Below are 20,206 nucleotides of genomic sequence, written 5' to 3' on the forward strand. Positions count from 1 at the left end.
ATTATGAACGGGCATTGAAGGCTCTCGCTGCTGGCAGGCACTTCTCAAGAAGGCCAATGGCAACATCGCTCAGGAAACGTCACAGTCTTCTACTGCCGCGGTGGACCGGTTCTTCTTGAGGCATTGGGCCGGTCCACCATACGCAAGGGCCTATTTGACTCGGAAAGACGGTTTCCACGAACATGCCAGGTTTTACCTCGCTGTTCAATGCGTCAGGGCCATCATTGACAGCAGGCGCTCTGTCAGGGAACTCAGACTAGCCACTCTGGGGCTATTCCACGTGGACTCTGGGGGTAAAGCTTGCATCAAACAACCCTAGTGCGGTGATGTCTCCGTATTGATATAGGCATCGCTGCCAATCTCAATTATGCTTCCTCGGGGCCTAGCGGCGAGCTAGCTGATTGGTAAATGCCATTTCTCCAGCCATGTCCGAGGCTTTACTCCCCCCTCAATATCCAATATCCAATTTCCCTATTTGTGTTTGATGACAGTCGAGAACGTATTGGTTACTGCTATGTTGTACAAACTTCAAAGCGGTATTCAGCTTTTTGGCCCTGACCATAATTTGCGGGTACGTTGCTAACATGGCACTCAACTTAACGAATCGCAACCATCATAACAAGCTCCACAGATATCATAAATGACTTATTGATATATCTCTACACACTGTTCACAAATATATCCATACTGTTGTCCAGATCAAAGACAACTGCCCCTACTGTACAGCAGACGATCTACAAGTATCAAAAAAGTGCTTGTTATCCAAGGGCGGCGTCCTATCGCAGCACCGAGTTTCATGTTAATGCGACCTGTATGATGCTAGATCGAAATAATGCGCGTTCCAAGTTCTGCCACGGAATACCGAAAATTTGGACCTGGGCTACTCATGAACATGAGGGACCGTGGAATCTTCAAATGGTGCGCTAGGGCGGCCAGATTTTTTGGATCAAATTGACCCTCAACAAACATCTGCCAGAAGTCAGACATTAAGCGCTAAGCAAGACCATTGTTCGCGCACCAGATCAACAGTAATTTCAGGAAATGCTTCATCCAGAACTAAAAACAAAAATACTGTCAGGATCACGGACATAAATGTAGCACGATATACGTGCTTCTCGCATTGGCCTCCATCTCCGAAGGTATGTCTCCGCTATGAAAGTGCACTATCTTCAAATGTGATGTTTCTTCGTTACGTTGGACGTAGAGAATCATGTTGAACAAGTTGTTGATCTTCAGAAACAATTTTAGTAATGTTCATCCTCTACTTCGGTGCACGTACCTCGTCGCTTTTAACAAGCAAACAAACCTCCTGCCTACGCAGGCTTCTCATATGCCGGATCAGACTGTCACCCCACCCTTTGGTAAACTGCCGCCTATGTAGCCAGGGAAGCTGGTCATATGCCCAGTATACCCATCGCAATATAGTCACCTTATTTTGCGACGTGTAGAACAAGACGAGAAGGATGATGAGATACAGGGCAAACCATCTAAAGCAGCGATTTAGCAAAATATCGCAACAAGATGTAGGTGCCTTACCCTGCTATGGTAGGATCTATGGCCACGTTGCCTGCCGCTACGGTTACAGTGACACTGATAGCACCAGCGACGACAAACAGTGAACATTGGGATGCACGCGGAAGTCGAGGTCGTGAGAAACGGAGGAGTAAGAGGGAGACTGGGAAGAGCGCCATAACAGCCAACCACACCATCGCAAACCTGTTCAATGTCAGAATGTTGATACTGCTGAATTTGAGGACATACATCTGGGATATCACGATCAGGTTTGCGCCCGTGCTTGCATATATCAATGCACTGAATGCAATGAATGAAATAACTGCGACATAAGGGGCGCCTGTCGCTGGAACCGTAGCAAGAAATACGCGAGGAAGGATGAGATCACATGATAGCTGAACAAGGAGCTCGCAAGCGCTCAAGATTCCTGAAATACGACATGAGTATGAATCACGAGGCATAATTCTGGTTCACGAACCTGTAAGCACACCCGCACAAAGTACAACAACAGCGTCAACTACGACCATTATTCGTAACCACCGTCCTGCAACCTGGTCCTTCAGCATCACACGTAGTCATCGAAAATTGCAAGCGTACACACCTTTTGAGCCAACAAACTGAGGATATTGTTGCCACTCTCGACCACGTCGAGAGGCAATAATGCCATAACAAGGAGCATCACCCCGCTAGTGAGGACAAGTGCAGATAAATGCAGGTTGCGCAGAACCTTGGGATAACAGTTCTGCTTCATTTTTGACGTATATGAGGGTGCGCCTAAGCTGTATTACATTACACTGTAAGGTTGCGAGTGGGAACACTTACATTCAAATCCAGTCAACCCTAGCATCCCTATACATACGCCATTGAACACCTGTCGGGCTATAGCTGCTGGAGACAATCCGACGTGCCCCAACGACCAGTTGGATCTGAACTGAGCCATCCCACCTCTGCCCCAAGCAATGACAGAAGCTACGATAAGCATGATCATTACCACAACCTTGCTCCGACATATGATCAAAAGTAGGTAGACAGTAAGAAACATCAGAACTCACGTGCATTGCCAGCACACCAGTTGCTACGCGAGCACTTTCTCTCAAGCCCGAAAGGCTGACGACAGTAAATAACACGAAAACAAAGGCAGCGCCGACATAGACTGGAAATGGTAGCGAGACTTCGCCTGCAAGATATGATGTGGCAGTTGCAGCTGAAACTACTGCTGTGGCTGAAAAATCCAAGAGAAGGAGCGCTGCCCCAAAAAGAGCCACAGATTTTGTAGATACATTGAGCCTGGTGGTAAATGGTCATAAATATTTCTATTGAGAAGCAAAGACAACATACAGGTAGGTGTAGGGAGCCCCACTAATTGGAAGAGCAGAAGCCATTTCTTCCATGACGGGACGCCAAAGAAATAAAGTTAAAGCTGCCACAAATAGCGAAATAGGAGAACTGGAAGTAGTTGAGCGTGTTCAAATGTATGTTGATTGCAAAATTAGCTCACTAGACACCAGCGAGAGCGACGACGCTTGGGAGAGTGTAAAATACACCGCCAAGTATGTCATTGGCCGCAAGCGCGCTGGCTGTAAATTGCCCAAGAACCTGCTGTTCTCTGAATGAAGTCAGTTCAACGTCACCCTGATGTATATCTTCTTGTACGAGGGTGAGATGAGAGATAGAACCCCAGCCAGCAAACTCAAAATCATTGGTGAGATTCAAAAATCTCGAGGGAACAGCCGTAAATTTTGGCTTTCCTTCTTGACGAGAATACTGCCGCCGGAGAACAATGTCAAATTGAGACTGGTTGAACAAGGGGGGTGTGGCAACGAGCGAGCCTAAGTTTGTTCTGGAGTCTTGCTGGCTGTCAGCGAGGTCACTGAAACATCAGTTCAACTATGCCACTCACAGTTTGTACGAGATGAGGAGTTTTCACTAGAATGCAGAGGTACGAGTGAGATGCATTCCTTTTCAGACATCTGGATCGCGTTTACAGTAATGAATCGACGAGGGGGTCCCCTATTTAGCCAGACTGCGACAGTGAAGCAGCCAGAGAACTGGCTCGGTAGTATGAGTAACGTAAGTGCCCTAGCCTGGGCTGGACGGATGCGCTCGTGAACAGCGAGGCGAATAGAGCTTCGGTCGTGAGGTGACCCCAATTTTTCTTATCGATTTCATATATACGGCAGGGTTGAGACACTACACCCAATGAACTTCACGGTGCATCTTCAAGCATTCGGGGATTTGCGCGGGCCTATATCCGTGATTCCGTGGGTCCCTTGTTTGCCAATGCAATGCATATGCCCGGGTCCAGTACAAAATTTCCAAATTCTAAAGTTGCCTTATTCGAACACTTTCCCGCGCCACAAACGACGCGGTGCGATGACTCGATTCTTGTTATTACCCGACGTGTCCTCGAGCACGAGTTGACGCCAGGGTTATTACCGGCAACTGCTGCTCGCTAGTGATCGAATCCGCCACCATCACTTCTTTCCGCAGATAAGGCCACTAAGTATAGGTAAACGCTGGTGACCGGTAAACGTAATTCCCGAGGCGGATACGAATCCATGTATACTTTGATGCGTGGGAACCGGACTGGCCAGCTTCAAAGGCAATAAAACAGTCGAACAAATGAGCCCGGGTGTATAGCTGGGAACTAGTACTGACTTATTGTGAAATTTGTAGTGCTGCATGTGATCTGCGAAGCAGGGGCTTCCGCGCCGCTTTACATAACCCAGTACACTGCCACTACTACCACCACAGTTCCGTTCCTACTACATATGACCCTCAGCTTTGATGACGTCCCTCTCGAACTACTGCCTATAATCTTTGATTCCATAGTCAGAGCCCAACATCTTGCATTCTTATGTTTGGTCAATAAGTCATTCAACGAGTTTGCCATCCAAAGGCTTTACCGCCGCGTTTACATATACGCATGGCATACAAAGGCCAAGTCAAAGGTGGATCTATATCACAATGTTCATAGCATAAAATCGCAGTTATTCACGTTCAGAATAGGTCGTTCTGCTGTTTCAGACACTTTCAAATTGTCCTCGTCTTGCACGTTACGTTTCACGTCTCGGTGAGCCCAGACCAGTTAATAACACCAATTAGCCCAGTTACTAACCTCATTATACAGAGATAAGAGCCTTCCCAAAAGCACTCTCTTCTTCGTCCTACAGCGACCTCCTGGATCTTTGCACAAGAGGAATAAGGAATTGTGTCAACCTGAGATCGTGTGCCTGGACTCGAGATGGCTCGTTGGAATTGCCGATTCTCCTGGCTCTCCACCAATGCCCCAAACTCGAAGAACTCGAGATAAACGGAAAGGATAGCGGAAACTATGATCCTAACATACTTTCACGATTCTCCAAACTGTCTAGAATATCACTCATAATGCCGAGCGCGCAAGTTATTGAAATTCTTCCCTCCTGGATATCAGCTACAGGTCCAACCCTTCGGAACCTTACTATCATCTGTCAGGTATGACAAGGATCGGAGCGACTGAACTAATTGATCTCATTCCCCTTTGTAGACATCGAGTCTAATCACCGATACCTTACTGGAATCTCTCGCTCCTAGCATGACCGAACTGGATCAATTATCAATTATTGGGTGTCCAAAGGTGACACATAGAGGCATTGGTGAAATTGTATCAACCAATCATAATGGCCTCACCAGTATCGGACTCGAGAGGCTCTCCCCAGCATTTGTGAGTCTTCAACCTTTCGCCCTCACTACGCGTCTGCTGACTGTATCGAGCAGGATATGACCAGCTTCAACCACATCTGCAAGGAGCACCAGGCGTTTAGGCGTCTCAGATCAATCACTTTGGCAGTTCATATTGAGACACCCTTTCAGACATGGACGGATGACGTAACGGAACTGCTATCCACTGCACCATTAGAAATATTACAAGTTTATGCTACGACGCCAACCGCTAAAGTGGTTGTCCCGGACAATTTTTGGAAAACCATTGTCACGATGCATGGGTCGCGCCTCAAGCGATTTTCTATTGACCGGATGACAATTAGTTTGGGTGCATTACACGACATATGTTCCCGATGCTCCGTTTTAGAGCAACTGTTTGTCGTCACCACGCGGCACAATTTGGTGCGCAGCTTGTGTTTTGTTGTGAGCTGAAGTTCTCATCCGCACCTGTTAGGATGATGTGTCCAGTTGTTTTGCTGCTGCTCGTAACCTCCGCGCGATTCATGTCAACTTTTATCGTGAAGCAGATGAAACAGAAGAGCGGTCCATGATGAATGATGCTTTGCGCATTGTCCGACAATGTCCTGCAACAGTGACGCAGATTGGATGCGATACAAGGGTTTGGAATGTGAGTTCCTTTCTAGTCAAAACAATACCTTCGTTATTAACTAGAGCGCAAGGTACGACGCGAGGTGCGGATGAACGACAAGGCTGAATTATACACCGTACCTGCCCTCACTCGTTATGAGAATCCGGATATACCGGAACAATTTCTTGTCGCTCGAGGGGCGTAAATAAACTGCCTACATGTTCACCTACCACACCAAAAGGATGCTCATGAACTACTTTTGAATTTAACATTGGTATACAAATATGACTTGATTGGATCGAGAGAACAGACAAACATGAAGGTACATTATATATTTACAATACGTCAGCGCAACCTGTGCGATAACATCCAGACCTCGAGCGTTAGGCTTCGTTTCTCATTCTACGGAGTCGTGGCCCTACACTGGCCTCCGAAGGAGGCGTCCAAGTTGGCATGATCCCGCAAAAACACGACCTTGTTCGCGCTTGTATGCCCGAACAATGTCAACCATCCAGCCTTCAATGATATCAAAGATTTTCTACAAAAGATTTGTTTAGACAAAGTCGCACCTACAGTAAGTTCTAATGCTTACCTGGACGAGGGCTTGGGAATGTGGCACGGGACCCCACAGACACAAGTTAGTTAACGGATCGACGACGCGCAACTTTTCTTTGAGCTTGAGTAATACTGGCAGATTTTGTGGATCGCACAATCTGTTGTCTGCGTATAAGAGGAGGGCGTGTATGGCGCACAGACGGTCAAAGTGTATGTCTTCTAATAGCACGAACAAGCAAATGGCGATGTCTTCAGCTGTGACGATATTAGCAGAGAAGAGTGATCCAAGAAGGCCAGCTTTGTTTACGCCCGTCAGGGTGAGGGCAGAGTATTGACCAGATGTGGAGCATATGTTCTTCCAGTTGCCGTCCTAAGAGTGACGTTTAGTGCCCCTGTTTTATCAATCAGCGGAGAAGGACTCAACTGATCTCCAGTGTAGGCGAAACATGTTCATAGCGCGCACGCGTAAGATCCTCTCGAGACCTTTTATCTGTTTCGGCGATTCCTTCGTCAGTTTGATTAACATCGTTTGCACTACCATAGAAACAAGCAGCGCTGAGTCAACATTCTGCACTCCGTCGGTCAGCAGACTTTCGACAACGAAATCCAATCCATGAACTCGGAGTTCTTCCATTTTGGCTTCGACAATTTTTCTGAACCCTTTCGCATAGATCGAGGATTTGCCAGGTTGCGTGACACAATTGTTTTCGGTGTCTGCGAGGCGTGCAGGGTGCTGGTCGCTCGGAGGCAATCTTTGCTCAGGAATGTTGGTTTTGAGTGAGAACTTTTCATTTGTCTTGTGCTGATAACGTCCAGCAACCTTGCTCGAGGAAACACCGTTTGTGTTGCATGTGTGCGAAGTAGGAGTGCATGTCTCACGTATAAGAGATGAAGTATCATTGCCGACACTGAAAGAAGCGTCCATTGTGGTTGGTGGCGTGCGAAGGAACATAACATCCCCGCGCGCCTGCGGCAAGATGAGTTTCGTGCTGACTTTCTTGTTGGGCTCAGGATTCCAAGCGTTACGAATAGTAGTGCTTGGCGGAGGGAGAACACCAGGGCTATTCGGAAGTAACTTCATCATGTTGCGTATCCTGATCTCCAAGTCAATTTGAAGGAGGTGCCGCCGGGAGTTCTTCTCGAACGGCTTGGGAAATTGGGATGAAACATGGTATGGTAGGGTGTTGAGCGGCATGATTTGACGAGGCAATCGACAGTGGGTGTGATGTTGGAAAGACCATGAGTATGAGCTGCATCGCGGTTTATATGTCTGAATGTGGGTGTGGGTGTGGTAGATTGGTTGGTTGTGGATCGGGCGTCGTGGAACGAGGGAGGGATACAAACGCGAGGCATATTGTCAAAACTGGCAGTGGTAATGAGAATAGCTAGGACACAACAGCACCGCTTAGCTTGTGGCTCAGCTCGCACACAATGCGTAGTGCAGTGACGAGTCAATGCTGTTATCAAAGAAGGAGAGATGAACTCACGCCACACAATGAGATGACATGGAACCACACTGAGGTCCACTGCTACACCACAAATTTGACCTTCAAATTATATTGTGACTGAGCGAAACGAACAAAGATGGTTTGATCAAGATTGCATGGATTCTGGATCCCAGGACCTTATTGTTCTTTAGGGCGATATACTAAGCATATTCAATAAACATACCCGAACACGAATTGTTTCCTGACCAGTGGACTGTTCGATGCAGTGGTCCGAAAGAGAGTGTGAACCATGTCTCCTACAACACTTCAAAGAGCTTCTTGAGGTAATGCACCAACCGGTCCCGCAGAGGCATACTGAGATCTGAGAGATATTATCAGAATGCTATAGCCGGAAATGAGAAACGTGTAAGTCTGGCCTGTTGTTACATTATGACTTTGGAAGAAAGATTCAAATTGATCATCACCGCACCGAATTGTAACCCCTGGGTGATTGCGTCAGCAGCTACAGTGCCATTGATAAGGAGTAACTGTCGAACATTCAGGAAGAAGATGCATGTACGGCGCAGAGCTAGCTATAAGCAAACTTTTGCGAAAGAACATCAAATATAGAGACCTGTTGCTCCATGCATAGTATTAGGTACCAGCAGGTGTCCCCTGCAAAAGCTAGGAACTTGCATTCTCAAGAAGACGGGGCCGTAGGTTGTCATGCGCATTCAAAGCTATTCTGGAGCTTTAATATGCAATAGTCAAATTGCAAGTCGGGAATCACTGTAGAGGGATTATCAAAATAGCGCACATTCAATCAACCGAAAACAACGTTTAACAACTTGAACTGTGAAAACCGACTCAAGACCTATGGAGTCGATCTTGATACAGACGAGTACTTTCAACCCTGGAATGCGACACCTGTCTTCTTCGCTTCTGCAATGCCGCCTCCTGCGAAGCCAGTGCCTGACAATATCATGAATCAGAATGCGGTAAAACAAGACGTAGTCCCTTTGCTCCACAAGGAGCTACGCGACCCAAAACAAGTTGAACAAACACGCACCTTCTCTCTTTAATTCGATCATGTCTTTATCACCAAGTGTGTGGTCACAAACGATGCACTGCTTCGTCACCCGCACCAGCTTATCAACACATACTTTGCATACAACATGGGAACACGGTTTCATGACTACGAATGGTCAAATCTTGTAGGCGGTGTCAGAGGCGTGGTGAACTCACGGAACATCATCCTATTATTGTGAAGATTACTTTTGCACGCCGGACAAATCGGAACTCCATCATCCTCTAACTTGGATTTACCCTTTTCGCTCTCAACGGGAGTAGAACCTGATGATTGTGACGCCAACGCAGTGGGTAGTAATGTAAACCCCACAGGCACCAATGACTTCAGGCTGAAAACGTCATGAGAAAATGTTTATTATGACAAATGATGTATACCAACGTTATTGGGTGGGGTGGATTCCCTCCCCGGCAGGTTGTTTGAACCTTAACATCCTTGAGGGAGCTCGGCAAACCGCTTGAGGTATATGTAGGAGTTAGCGAAGGCAGCCAAAAGTCTGGTAGTTTGTGTCGTAATGACTCCGCCTGCTCTCGTTCGATCTGTCTTAGAGCTGCTTCTTCGGCTTCACGGGTAAGAGTTTCAACTGTTGAAGAGTCGAAGTCAAGCTTCCGCTTCGATGATCGGGCTGGGAACAATTGAGCATTATTAGGAAAAGTAAATGGACGAGATACGCACAACCTTTTGCGCCGACGCCAGATGCAGATGCAACAGACGGCAGGTTCGCAGACAATCCCAGTTGACCCTTCTCGAAATCACGAAGTACACGTTCCCTGGCTGCCTCTCTAGCTCTCTCTTTCTCCTCTTCAGTTTCTTTCTTCAACTGCTCAAGACGTTCCTTCTGCCGCTTGATATCCTTTTTCTGTGTCACTGGATACTTAATTTGTATGAAACTTGTGCATGCCATTGTGAACTTACATAGGTCAGTGTACGCACACTCTCTGCAGAACAAATGACCCTGATCGCAAGCTATTGGCTCTCTCGCTCGCTGCAAGCACAAAGAGCATGCGTCAAAATTTCGCATTGATTCATTACCCAGGCGTTGCTGTTGTAGTACTGGGTGAAAAGGTTCGTATGATTTAGCTGAGCAGACGCACCCGTTTCGTACCATACTCCGCCTTCTGTCTCTCGGCGTAAGAAAATACCGAAGACGCCGTATTATTTTTACTGTGCTTCGTCATGACAAGGTGTAGCGACAAAAGGTATCTCGGTTAAATGTCAGTGATATCTTGAAGTAACTTTGTTCCAGTTAATGAAGTCTTAATATCGTGGGAAAAAACATTCATAGGTGTGTTTATGTAACTGGAGATGACTCCACAATGTCCACCTCATCGCGGCGCAGTGCGGAAAAAGGCAGATGCGGCTAGCGCTATGTCGGCGATGTGAATGTACAGGATACTTACGATCTGCGTACGTGCATGTCTGACTCCAAGTCTGTGTCTATCAGGTCTGAGTGATTCAAGCGGAGTTTAGATGGCCAAGCTGCCTTGCCTATCACACTGCTCATGACATTACCCTACACCGTGACCACACAACGCCCGCCCGCTACTTGAGCTTGTAGTACCCGCCGCCCGAGGGGATGCTGATTTCGGGCTCCATCCCAATCAAGCAATGTCAATGTCCTCCTTCCCTGTCTTTTTCTCTCCCCCATTTGCCTGCCCCAGCCAGCGCTTGGTGTGCCGCAGCATACGATCCGTGCTCTGTGACAGCGGCTGACATCTACGACAGTCAGCCACTGGCAACTTCAAACTCCGCTACCCGTGTCGAACGTCCACCTAGTAGGGCTAGACTTGGTCGCAGATACAGACCTGGTGTCTGTGCAGACCGACAGATCGGCTATTTCAGACTCGTCCTCTCGACGACGGATGTAGCTAAAAGCTTTTCATCCGCACAAGATTTCATCGGCGGAGATAGCTATTCTTGCTATCCATCATGCTGTCGCATTGCAGTATTCAGTCCGCTGATCGGCCAAAAACTGCCTTTCCTTGTGGTAATATCTTCGCCAAGCGGCAGTTAAAATACTCATTCTCTTCAGTCATTGTGTGGCCCAATGATCGTACCACGTAGCTAATCGTAAATTCCCTTAGTTAAACAGACATATTCCGATCCTACGGCTCTACGTAATGCGGACTCAAATATCTACAGTCCAGCAGGCGCCAGCAGATGCCAGCTCTTCGGTTGTGATGATACACTTCTACTTTTTCGGGGACGCAGTTCCTGACTGGTCACCCAAAAATGTATGTCGACTTGACTTATAAAATGTAGCCACTATGGTCATCCTATAGCACTTGTAAAATTCAACCTATAATGCCACTCTCATCAGCCGATCCCAAATTTCGAGTAGCAATCTGGTGAGTCGGATAATCTCTCAAGAACGTAACGCAAACGAAATTCCTGTGCAGTGGTGCAGGCATAGGAGGGCTTGCTCTCGCTGTCACAATCGGAAAGTTTGCAAATCAGGATATCCATATAGACTTGTATGAAGCGCATGATGCTACCACGACTGGTGGGGCTGGAGTTGTACTCTCGAGTCGTACAATGGAAGTCATGAAAGAACTCGACATGTACGAAGAAATCTCTCGCGTTTCGACCAAACCCCCTTCTTCCAGTCATGGTCTGTCAAAGTGTTTATTTGTCAGCCGATATGTAACTTAATTCGTGCCGACAGCGCTAAAAGTCAGGAGGTCTGATATGCCACAGGGTGGTTTTGAATGGCTTCAATCACCCCCCACAGTCTCATCTCATATGAACCATCAGCATCTCGTGGAAACCCTCAAGCAAAACCTCCCATCGTCGTGCAGCCTTCACTTTAATAAACGACTCACTCGATATGACAAGCAGTTATCAGGATCACTCATCCTTCACTTCGCTGATGACAGCACCTCAGCTACGGACGTGTTAATAGGAGCAGACGGTATCTACTCCTCAGTGCGGAAGACGTTTTTTGAAACATTAGACGAGGATGTCATAGACCCAAGTAAGATAAGACACTACGTTGATCCATCTTGGACCGGAACGCTCGTCTATCGCACTGTATTTCCGGCAAAGAAGCTCTCGGAACTGGATCCAGACCACATAGCCTTGACGAATTTCATTATAGTGAGTTTGCACAAAAGTAGTCGTGATTATTGTGATTAACTCCCATTTTGTAGTTTTGCGGAAAGAGAAAGGTAGATTGTTGCTATCAGCCTATTGCTAGCCTGATTAATCCACATTACAACTTCATAGCACGTCGTTTCATACCCAGTTTCACAAGGAACGCTGATCAATGTTGTGGCACTTGTTACCGATGAGGACAAAGCTGGCACACCTTTTGAGGGCCGTTGGGCTTCATCTGTGTCGCATGAAGAGGTTCAGGAATCATATCAGGACTTTGAATCCGCTGTTAAAAACCTGCTGAAAGTGAGTCTTGGGCTGTATTCCTCATGCCGTCCTTGACTGACGACATTTCTGCAGTGTTTCGAAAACCCTTCAAGATGGGCGCTTCATGTAGTAAATGAATTGCCGTTATCTGCTTACGACAGGGTTGCCTTGATAGGTGATGCGGTACGTTTCTCCTTGTGACTATGTAGAAAATCTTTTGACAAAATCGGCATGTAGTGCCATGCGATGACACCCCACTTTGGCGCCGGAGCTGGCCAGGCGATAGAGGTAGGTGTGATCTTTCGTCAGATTATGTGATCTCACTTTGTACGAAGGATGCTTTTGTGCTTGGTCGCCTTCTTGCTCATCCACTCACAACATTAGATAACTTACCCGCCGCGCTGAAGGCATACCAGGACGTTCGCCTCCCATTCGCTCAATTTGTAGCACGGGAATCGGAACTTAGAGGACGTATGTGGGACTTTGAGCTGTCTAGTACAGCTGGAGGAGAAGTGCAAGAAGAGTTGGAGATCCAAAAGGAGAAGCTCTTAGCCCAATGGGAATGGGAAGGCAGGGATAGGCCTGTCGCCGAATGGTTGGAAGCAGAAAGGAAATTGCAGGAAAGCATAGGCGTGTCGAACGGGCTATTAACGTGAAAACGATGTATCACTAGTATCAGTATTTTCTCCCCAAGTTCTACTATACGTAATGACCATTGACTATGTCCACGATAAACCTTATGACATAGACTACTAAAGTGGCTAACACCAACTTGAATGGTAAGGATTTAAAGGACCACGAGTACTAGTAGACCAAGATACATAGAGTATACCCCCACCACCTGTGTACACGGCTCCTCGCCGGCGCCAAGTCTATCACAGCAGCCTCAGGGGGCCCGGTCAGGAAGCAGCGGTGGGTCTGTTACATCTTGCCCCTTCGTTTGTGTGCCGCTGCTGCTGTCGTCGTCCCAGCAGGTCCGTTCGCGCCGTTCATTTCTTTTCGCGCAAGTTGAGTGGGCATCACGCAGACTTCACAAAGGGCACCGCGCAGGCCGCGCAATAATAAATGTGCACCTATAATGTCATAAAGTTCGAGTGGCGTAGGAAGATATATTTGAATTGTCGATGCCTGCAGGCAGATTATGATTCAATAGTCATAATCAAATGAATATCTGATAGCAATGACAATTCTGCCAAATTGATCAGAACCGTGCCTGTACGTATATGCAGGGTATAAAAACTGGTTGTCATCCTACAGCGCTCCCCCATCTTCAGAGATATCATCTGAGATCCCCCTCAGAAGATGCGGCATCAGCTCGCACAGAAAATGTGTTTCCCCCTCCTTGCCGTTATTGTTGGGTTGACAGCATCTATATTTGTCAGTTCATATGTGAGCGACAATCAACCTTGCAAAACAGTTTACGATTGCTGCGTTGGCGTTTGTGTCGATAGTGACGTGCGTATGAGGAGGTCGCTAGTAACCAGAATTCAACCACGTGACTCACCTGCCAGGGTTGAACGTTGAACGTTGCAATGTTGAAATTTGAGCCGGTAGCCCGAAGGGTATGTCACAACAGTGAGTCATGTTTCTGCTTTCGCGCTGGCATCAAGGCCGATGATGCAATACCTAGTTCGGAGCCAACCAGTACAATTGAGTTTGCATAAATGATTGTAGTACCAGCTTGAGCAATTTGGATGTTTGGATTTATCTGAGAATACCTAGTTTTTCTTGTCGTCCATTAAGCTCTGGTTCGACTAGCGTAGGAAGCTCGGAAGTGATTCTCTTCATCAGGTGAGTGTTGGTTGAGGCGCAATGGCGGGCTGGGCCCATCAGTGGATAGATGGGATTTGTATTTAAAAGTAATATTGTTGACTCGGAGCATGCACCCTACTGCGCTAGCAAAAATGCGTCGAAAGGCTGTTTCAGGCGAACCAGCAACTGCAACGCCAATGAGTGAACCACTGGGTGACTCGTCAGATTCATCCGTCAGGGACCCAGGCTCTGTCCAACCTTCCGTGCTCTCCGTGTCATCTGAAAAGTCAGGTACCCCGAGGAGATACCGATCCCATGGACGGACAAGTAAGAACGTCTGCCGAATGGGCTTTGCCCGCGAGAACTGAACTAGGGTATCTTCAGTGGTGATCAGCAGGCCATGGGGCCCGCCTGCCTCGATTCCATATGTCATGAGAGTCTCCTGGGCCAGACTGCGCCTCCGTCTGATTTCCATGACATGGAATGAAATACAAGGCAGATGAAGTCTGGAGTTTGCGAAGCGAGGAGCTCAGCTATTCAGACTGGTCATAAAACTTCAATGTTAGATCTGTAGGCATGGTTTGTCGTAGCGAAGAGACTTGTGTGTGGATATGACCTCCGGACAAAGATGAAAGGGTACGTGGAATAGTGCTATAAGAGGCGATATGGGCTGGAAGATAGCTATTGAACTCGGAAGGTTGTCCAATCCAGTCGAGGACAGTGATGTCGCCTGACCTGGCCGCGATCTCCTGCAGGAGCCACCCGAGCGCGCCCTGCTTCCTCTCGCCACAAATGATAGGTAGGGTGATGGCGAAGATGCCAAATGATGAGTACGCAACGTCTTCTTGCAGTGGTGACGCGCTTCGATGCCCGTTGTAGTTTCTCTCGTGCACCATTCATACCTGGACGGAAGGTTACCAGGGCCCATACATCTATCCCTGTCGCATCCTCCAATTCCTTCATGATTGCAGGGGACTCTTTGTGGTTAGGAGAGCGAACGTCGAGATATAATGACCAATCCTCCTGATAGAAGATTACAACTTCGGACTGACGAATTCTTGAAAGGTCCTTGTTTCAGGCACTCCTCGCCAGTGCACCAGACTGGAATGAAGGAGGGATACAGCAGCGGCCAAATTTTGCAAAGTGGAAAGCAAAGCCTTTGCACAACAGACCAAAACAACGCTTACCCTCGTCTTGCTCTCATGCACTGGTCTGGCACAACTGAGGGCTACAGCGAATTCTGATATAATTACAACCCACGCGTGCTGCGTGCAGCCCTGAAAATTTATCGTAAGCGTGTATCGTTGATGTGGCTATCTCAAACCGATATGTAATGTATCATCACAGTATAACTCTTGACGGACCATATAATGATTCCTTCATCTTGCGTTATATGGAACTATTACGGGCTGTATCTCCTCTTTCCTATTACCAGTTAGCTCTCCATGTAAGCGCTAGGTCGAAGCCATGACGTCCATTTCAAAAGTATTGCGGTATGATGCTTTGGATGGTTCCATTATGTCACCCCTTCAAATTACTGCATCAAAAGTAAGGACTACGCTGGTTCGCGACGCAGTGGACAGACAAGGTAAGCGTCTTTGCACGTTTACAATAAAAATGCGACTGACCCTACGCATCAAAACTTTCAGATCTTTGTGATTCTACCATGACGCACCTCCTTGTCTGCCGTTTCTCTACGATCTTTATGTTCTTGTGGACTGATGCACGCGTGGCGCTACAAAGCAGTGAATTCCACAGGTGCATATCCTATAGGAATGTGTCCACAGATCCTTGCCTTTTCCCGACGTGTTGTCGGGGGATAATGTCAAATCGATGGCCTCAATGCACGATCGCAGTCGTCCTTTGTCTATCATTTCCCCGCCTGTCGAGAGGTATAAAACCGGTGTCGTTCTCTGCTCTATTCAAGTTGCAGTCATATTTATTTATGGTAAGCAATCATATCCCTTCACAATCATAGTTTGCCAAGCAAGCTCATAGAGAACCAGCTCAGTACAATATGCTAGCTATGGCTCTGATACCACATGATTTCTCGAGCTTCCTTTCTAAATAACCAACTACCCGGCCACCCCAAACTACGCCACCTCCGCCGCTACCATAGTCCTTGTGCACCCACAACTGTCGGGCAACCGATCGAGGCTTCACGCAGCGTGCCACGCACGGATGTGAGAGCAGAAACACGAACCACTGCCACACTACTCGCAGCACGTATAGATGAGCTACAATGCCGGCGAGTCATGTGAATAGATCCAGGACACGAACTTCTCATACTCACGCAAGTTTTTGCATATTTGCAACCCGAGCAGTCGGCATCAAACAAGCAAAACCAAGGACAATGAGGATAGTCTTCATCCCCGTTGACAGATATTGCTGCTGTCAAAGCAACTGCAGTTGCGAGGACAAAGGAGATACGCATTTTTTGTGAGGATGTGGTATGAGATCGAGTAAATATGAAGGTGATAGTGGGAAGACGACTTGCTTTTATATGCCGAGTATTGATCTTCATGACAATGTAGTCCACCTGACATTGCATTTCGAACAGATAACGTCTGCAATGCCAGCAGACCGCCACCTAAGATCCACCCTATGAAGAAAGATCCGTTGGCAATCTACTATATGTACCACGAGTTCGTGCTTTTACATAAGCTACTAGTAGCACATGCAAATCATCACGAATCGTTTTGGTCTATGAATTATTGGCGCGTTAGCACGTGACAACGCGATACGGCCCAGCGGAGTATCACGCAGGAATTCAAACCATTACTTAAAAGACTTTCGTTTGTTATCTCTTCCCTCAGTTCGTTCTTCCACGACTGAGGGTAAGTTCCTTGTTTCATCATACGATACCTAGACACTAATACGGCTACCATAGTCTGACGTTGTCTAGGTACATATTAATTAAGTTCGTTCTTCCACGACTGAGGTCTGACGTTGTCTAGACTTTACAGGTTATGAGCCCTGCTCACTCGTAAGAAACGAGCGAGCGGAAACCCCTCTGGACATAGTCACTCCCCTTCTGGAACAGTTACGCCGTCGGCGTGCAACTGAGACGCTCGACGTCATCGAAGCGTCATTCATATTCCCTTTCGAGCGAGAAGCACCTCGCCGATAGACGTACGCCCCGCCTTAAATAGCGGGACCCATAACCCAGCCATAACCCATCTTTACCTTTGACCACCACCTACTGGGATGGCAAAGCACCACCTAAGGTCAAATAGCACCAATACCAGTATCCCCAAACCATCCTCATCTGTTTCCGCCGCCTCTGCGGCGATACCTACCATTCTCCAACCCCCTATCTTACACGGAGGCGGAACGAACATCTCCGCTATGTCGACCACCACCTCTAAAGTCGTGGCGATTACCCTTAGTCACACGGATCTTGAGAAAATTGAACTCCTCGATCGCGGACAGAACAACTGGGGTACTTGGTCAGCCAAGATACGCAACTACCTACTCCTCAAACATGGAGGAGGTTACCTTCTCGGCGTCATCACACGTCCGAACGACGCTGCAGACCCTGTCGGCGCTAGCACCTGGGACCTCAACAACCTTTGTATTGTCGCAGCATTAAGTACTCGCTCCTGCCCGGAGGACCAGGACTTCCTACTTCCTTTCGTCGATGCTCACGCTGCGTGGAAGGCCCTTAAGTCTCGCCACGAGCAGGTCGGGCCTATCGCCCAGATCCTCCTCATCCAGCAAGCCTTTGCCTTACGCTACCGTCGCTCGGAACGTTTTGCCCTCACTAGTACACAGCTTACGGACCTTGCTAGGCGCATATACGCCATTGGCATTCCCAAGGAAGAAGATTTCCTCACCATACTCATGCTAAACGCCATGAGCGAGGATATTCCTCATGTGTGTAACCATGTTGCTGACGCCATCACTATTAGCACCCCGTCCGCACCTTATGGTCCGACCAATATCAGATCCCGCCTTGAATTAGAACAACAACTCGTCGATAATGACAAAGGAAAGGGACCTGGCGACATCGCCATGATGGCGTCCAATAAAGGGAAGCCCAATCGAAGCCGAAACACTCAAGCTACTTGTGCTGACTGCGGTCAATCCACCCACACCAATTGTTGCACTACTTGTGGCGGCTGGTGGCACTCTGCCAAGGACTGCTACGGGAAAGGAGGAGCTATGGAGGGTAAGAAGGATGAGGTCATCGCTCGTCGTCGCGCTGCGCGCTCCAATGGCAACACTACCAGAACCCCTGGAACATCTTCCTCACGCCCTACCAAAGGAGCGTCGACTGGGAAGCCTGGTGGCCTGAGGTACGACACTAGCGGTCGCGCGTATCTCCTAGACGCCGAGACACACGAGGCCATCTTCATTGCCGGTGCTCCACCCCCTCCTGCTCCAGATCCTAATACACCGACCCAAGAGTTTGCTGGACTCGCATACGATGTCCCATCCTCCGCGTTCATCAAGGAGCTTCCTGAGGACGCATACGATGCGCTATTCGCCGCTGTCGACTTGCAAGCCAGCGTCGACTGGCGCACGCACAGCCAGCCCGTCGACTTTGCCGGCCTTACTTACAAGGCGCCGAATCAGCGTGCTCGTACACCCGTTGACCCGTCTATTGTGCCCTTCTTCCTTGACAGTGGTGCCTCTGTGCACATCAGTAACGTTGAGTCGGACTTCTATACCCTACGTCCTATACCTCCTTGTGCTGTCAACGGCGTTGGCAACTCGTCAATTCAGGCTGTTGGTGTCGGCACCATTCGCTTAATCGTGGCAAAAGGCATCCATCTCACACTGGACCACGTCCTTTTCATCCCAAGCGCCACTGTCCGTCTCCTGTCGGTCTCTGCCATGTGCACCGCACATCGTTGCGTCGCGTCTTTCGACGCTACGTCTTGCTGGGTCCAGGCCCGCAGTGGCACCTGAATGTTGACCGGAACCTTGACGTCTCGTCGTCTCTATGCTCTCTCGGGTGGACAACTGTCTGCCGACCATGCGTATCTCGCGCAACGCACTCCCACCCTTGAAACGTGGCACAGACGCCTTGGCCACGCCAACTTCCGCTCCGTATACGACCTTGCTCGTTCAGGTTTTGCTACCGGTATGCCAATCGACTTATCCTCCCTTCCTCCCGTTTGTGACGCGTGTATCCTTGGCAAACAGACTAAGTCAAGCGTACCGAAGGTTAGGGGGGGGGCTTGTGCAGATCGCAGACTCGGAATCGTACATGTCGACCTGATGGAGCATCTGGATACTGTATCCGTCGCTGGAAATAAATACATAATGGATGTGATTGACGATTTCTCTTCTTATTCGTGGTCCATCCCCCTCGCCTCCAAAAGCGACGCCTTTCCAGCTCTGCAAGCTTGGGTCCGCGCGCGTGAAGTTGAGACAGGTCTGACTGTGGGTATATTCCGATCTGACAACGGTGAGCTGAAATCCAGTGGGATGCGTGATTGGCTTGCCACCCGCGGCACCCTACATCAATTCACTGCCCCATACACGTCAGCTCACAATGGCCGTGTTGAACGATTGCACCGTACGCTGATGGGTAAGGCTCGCGCAATGCGCACGTCTTGCAATGTGCCCGCTAACCGTTGGGACGAATTCGTCCTTACAGCCAACTACCTTTCGAATCGCACGCCGGTTACCTCTCAATCCGGTCACACTCCCTACGAAGCCTGGTTCAGTCGCAAGCCTGACCTTTCCCATCTACGGGAAATCGGTTGCCGAGCATTTGTTCTGATTCAAAATCGACACAACCCTAAGATTTTCAACAGATCGTCTGAATGCGTCCTTATCGGCTACTCACTCGACTCAAAGGCTTACAGATGCTACCACTGGGCCTCTAACAAAGTCTTTGTTTCTTATAATGTCTCTTTTATTGAATCTTTTAATGACCATCCTACACCTTTGCATCCCGGCCAGTTGCTGCCTAATCCATCCGCATCTTCAACGCCGGACGCGCCCAGCATGGCCTCTGCCATCGCCACCCCCAGTTCTAGCCTTGAGGCAGGTAACGACGCAATTGTTCCTCCTACCGGATCCACCAGGCCTTCAGAACAGGCCCCCTCAATCCGTCGCACTACTCGCGCACATGTCCCTTCAGAGAAGCGTTGCGCAGCTGATGGTACTCCTTATGTACCTGCCGCCCAGCGCGCTGCGCTGGCAGCCATGAAAGCTGCCGAACATCTCCGCGCACTCGACGATCTATCCGACGATGCACTCAAAGCA

The 20,206-nt window shown here is 48.5% G+C and overlaps 7 protein-coding genes across 7 annotated transcripts; 2 read left to right on the forward strand and 5 right to left on the reverse strand.

Moving 5' to 3' along the window:
• Positions 1-819: 819 nt before the first annotated feature.
• Positions 820-3,482, reverse strand: HD556DRAFT_1447211 (amino acid permease-domain-containing protein; the record flags this gene model as incomplete). The annotated part of the gene is made up of 13 exons (XM_041307226.1): positions 820-969; positions 1,019-1,056; positions 1,089-1,230; positions 1,280-1,487; positions 1,537-1,716; positions 1,762-1,939; positions 1,991-2,063; positions 2,114-2,286; positions 2,335-2,509; positions 2,565-2,799; positions 2,851-2,958; positions 3,011-3,359; positions 3,413-3,482. The coding sequence occupies 13 exons, from the start codon at positions 3,480-3,482 to the stop codon at positions 820-822; spliced, it is 2,079 nt and encodes a 692-aa protein (XP_041156269.1).
• Positions 3,483-4,240: 758 nt separating this feature from the next.
• Positions 4,241-6,088, forward strand: HD556DRAFT_1399355 (uncharacterized protein). Its single transcript, XM_041303789.1, has 7 exons — positions 4,241-4,463; positions 4,522-4,585; positions 4,643-4,986; positions 5,039-5,215; positions 5,269-5,616; positions 5,669-5,842; positions 5,895-6,088. Exons 1-7 carry the CDS (start codon positions 4,284-4,286, stop codon positions 6,006-6,008), a joined length of 1,401 nt encoding a protein of 466 aa, XP_041156270.1. The 5' UTR covers positions 4,241-4,283; the 3' UTR covers positions 6,009-6,088.
• Positions 6,089-6,221: 133 nt separating this feature from the next.
• Positions 6,222-7,553, reverse strand: HD556DRAFT_1447213 (uncharacterized protein; the record flags this gene model as incomplete). Its single annotated transcript, XM_041307227.1, has 3 exons — positions 6,222-6,341; positions 6,396-6,728; positions 6,783-7,553. The coding sequence occupies 3 exons, from the start codon at positions 7,551-7,553 to the stop codon at positions 6,222-6,224; spliced, it is 1,224 nt and encodes a 407-aa protein (XP_041156271.1).
• A 985-nt stretch (positions 7,554-8,538) lies between these two features.
• On the reverse strand, positions 8,539-10,050 carry HD556DRAFT_1495226 (uncharacterized protein; the record flags this gene model as incomplete). The annotated part of the gene is made up of 7 exons (XM_041308862.1): positions 8,539-8,757; positions 8,855-8,980; positions 9,031-9,203; positions 9,254-9,497; positions 9,548-9,739; positions 9,788-9,914; positions 9,967-10,050. The coding sequence occupies 7 exons, from the start codon at positions 10,048-10,050 to the stop codon at positions 8,693-8,695; spliced, it is 1,011 nt and encodes a 336-aa protein (XP_041156272.1). The 3' UTR covers positions 8,539-8,692.
• A 1,126-nt stretch (positions 10,051-11,176) lies between these two features.
• HD556DRAFT_1529620 (uncharacterized protein) lies at positions 11,177-12,997 on the forward strand (the record flags this gene model as incomplete). Its single annotated transcript, XM_041309420.1, has 8 exons — positions 11,177-11,220; positions 11,272-11,483; positions 11,538-11,968; positions 12,022-12,039; positions 12,098-12,271; positions 12,326-12,415; positions 12,470-12,520; positions 12,568-12,997. The coding sequence occupies 8 exons, from the start codon at positions 11,177-11,179 to the stop codon at positions 12,886-12,888; spliced, it is 1,341 nt and encodes a 446-aa protein (XP_041156273.1). The 3' UTR covers positions 12,889-12,997.
• An 829-nt stretch (positions 12,998-13,826) lies between these two features.
• Positions 13,827-14,562, reverse strand: HD556DRAFT_822727 (uncharacterized protein). The gene has a single exon (XM_041311732.1). The coding sequence runs from the start codon at positions 14,457-14,459 to the stop codon at positions 13,971-13,973; it is 489 nt and encodes a 162-aa protein (XP_041156274.1). The 5' UTR covers positions 14,460-14,562; the 3' UTR covers positions 13,827-13,970.
• HD556DRAFT_1447217 (uncharacterized protein) lies at positions 14,518-14,947 on the reverse strand (the record flags this gene model as incomplete). Its single annotated transcript, XM_041307228.1, has 2 exons — positions 14,518-14,828; positions 14,887-14,947. 2 exons carry the CDS (start codon positions 14,945-14,947, stop codon positions 14,518-14,520), a joined length of 372 nt encoding a protein of 123 aa, XP_041156275.1.
• Positions 14,948-20,206: the final 5,259 nt, after the last annotated feature.

Source organism: Suillus plorans, assembly GCF_016647745.1.
Source record: "Suillus plorans strain S12 chromosome Unknown HD556scaffold_61, whole genome shotgun sequence".
In the NCBI taxonomy this organism is placed as follows: Eukaryota; Fungi; Basidiomycota; class Agaricomycetes; order Boletales; family Suillaceae; genus Suillus; species Suillus plorans.

Coding starts and splice junctions, on each gene's coding strand:
- HD556DRAFT_1399355 (XM_041303789.1), top strand. CDS start 4,284: ATGACCCTCAGCTTTGATGACGTCCCTCTCGAACTACTGCCTATAATC. Junction 4,464..4,521: donor ATACAAAGGCCAAGTCAAAG/GTGGATCTATAT, acceptor CGTTCAGAATAG/GTCGTTCTGCTGTTTCAGAC. Junction 5,216..5,268: donor AGAGGCTCTCCCCAGCATTT/GTGAGTCTTCAA, acceptor TGTATCGAGCAG/GATATGACCAGCTTCAACCA.
- HD556DRAFT_822727 (XM_041311732.1), bottom strand. CDS start 14,459: ATGGAAATCAGACGGAGGCGCAGTCTGGCCCAGGAGACTCTCATGACA.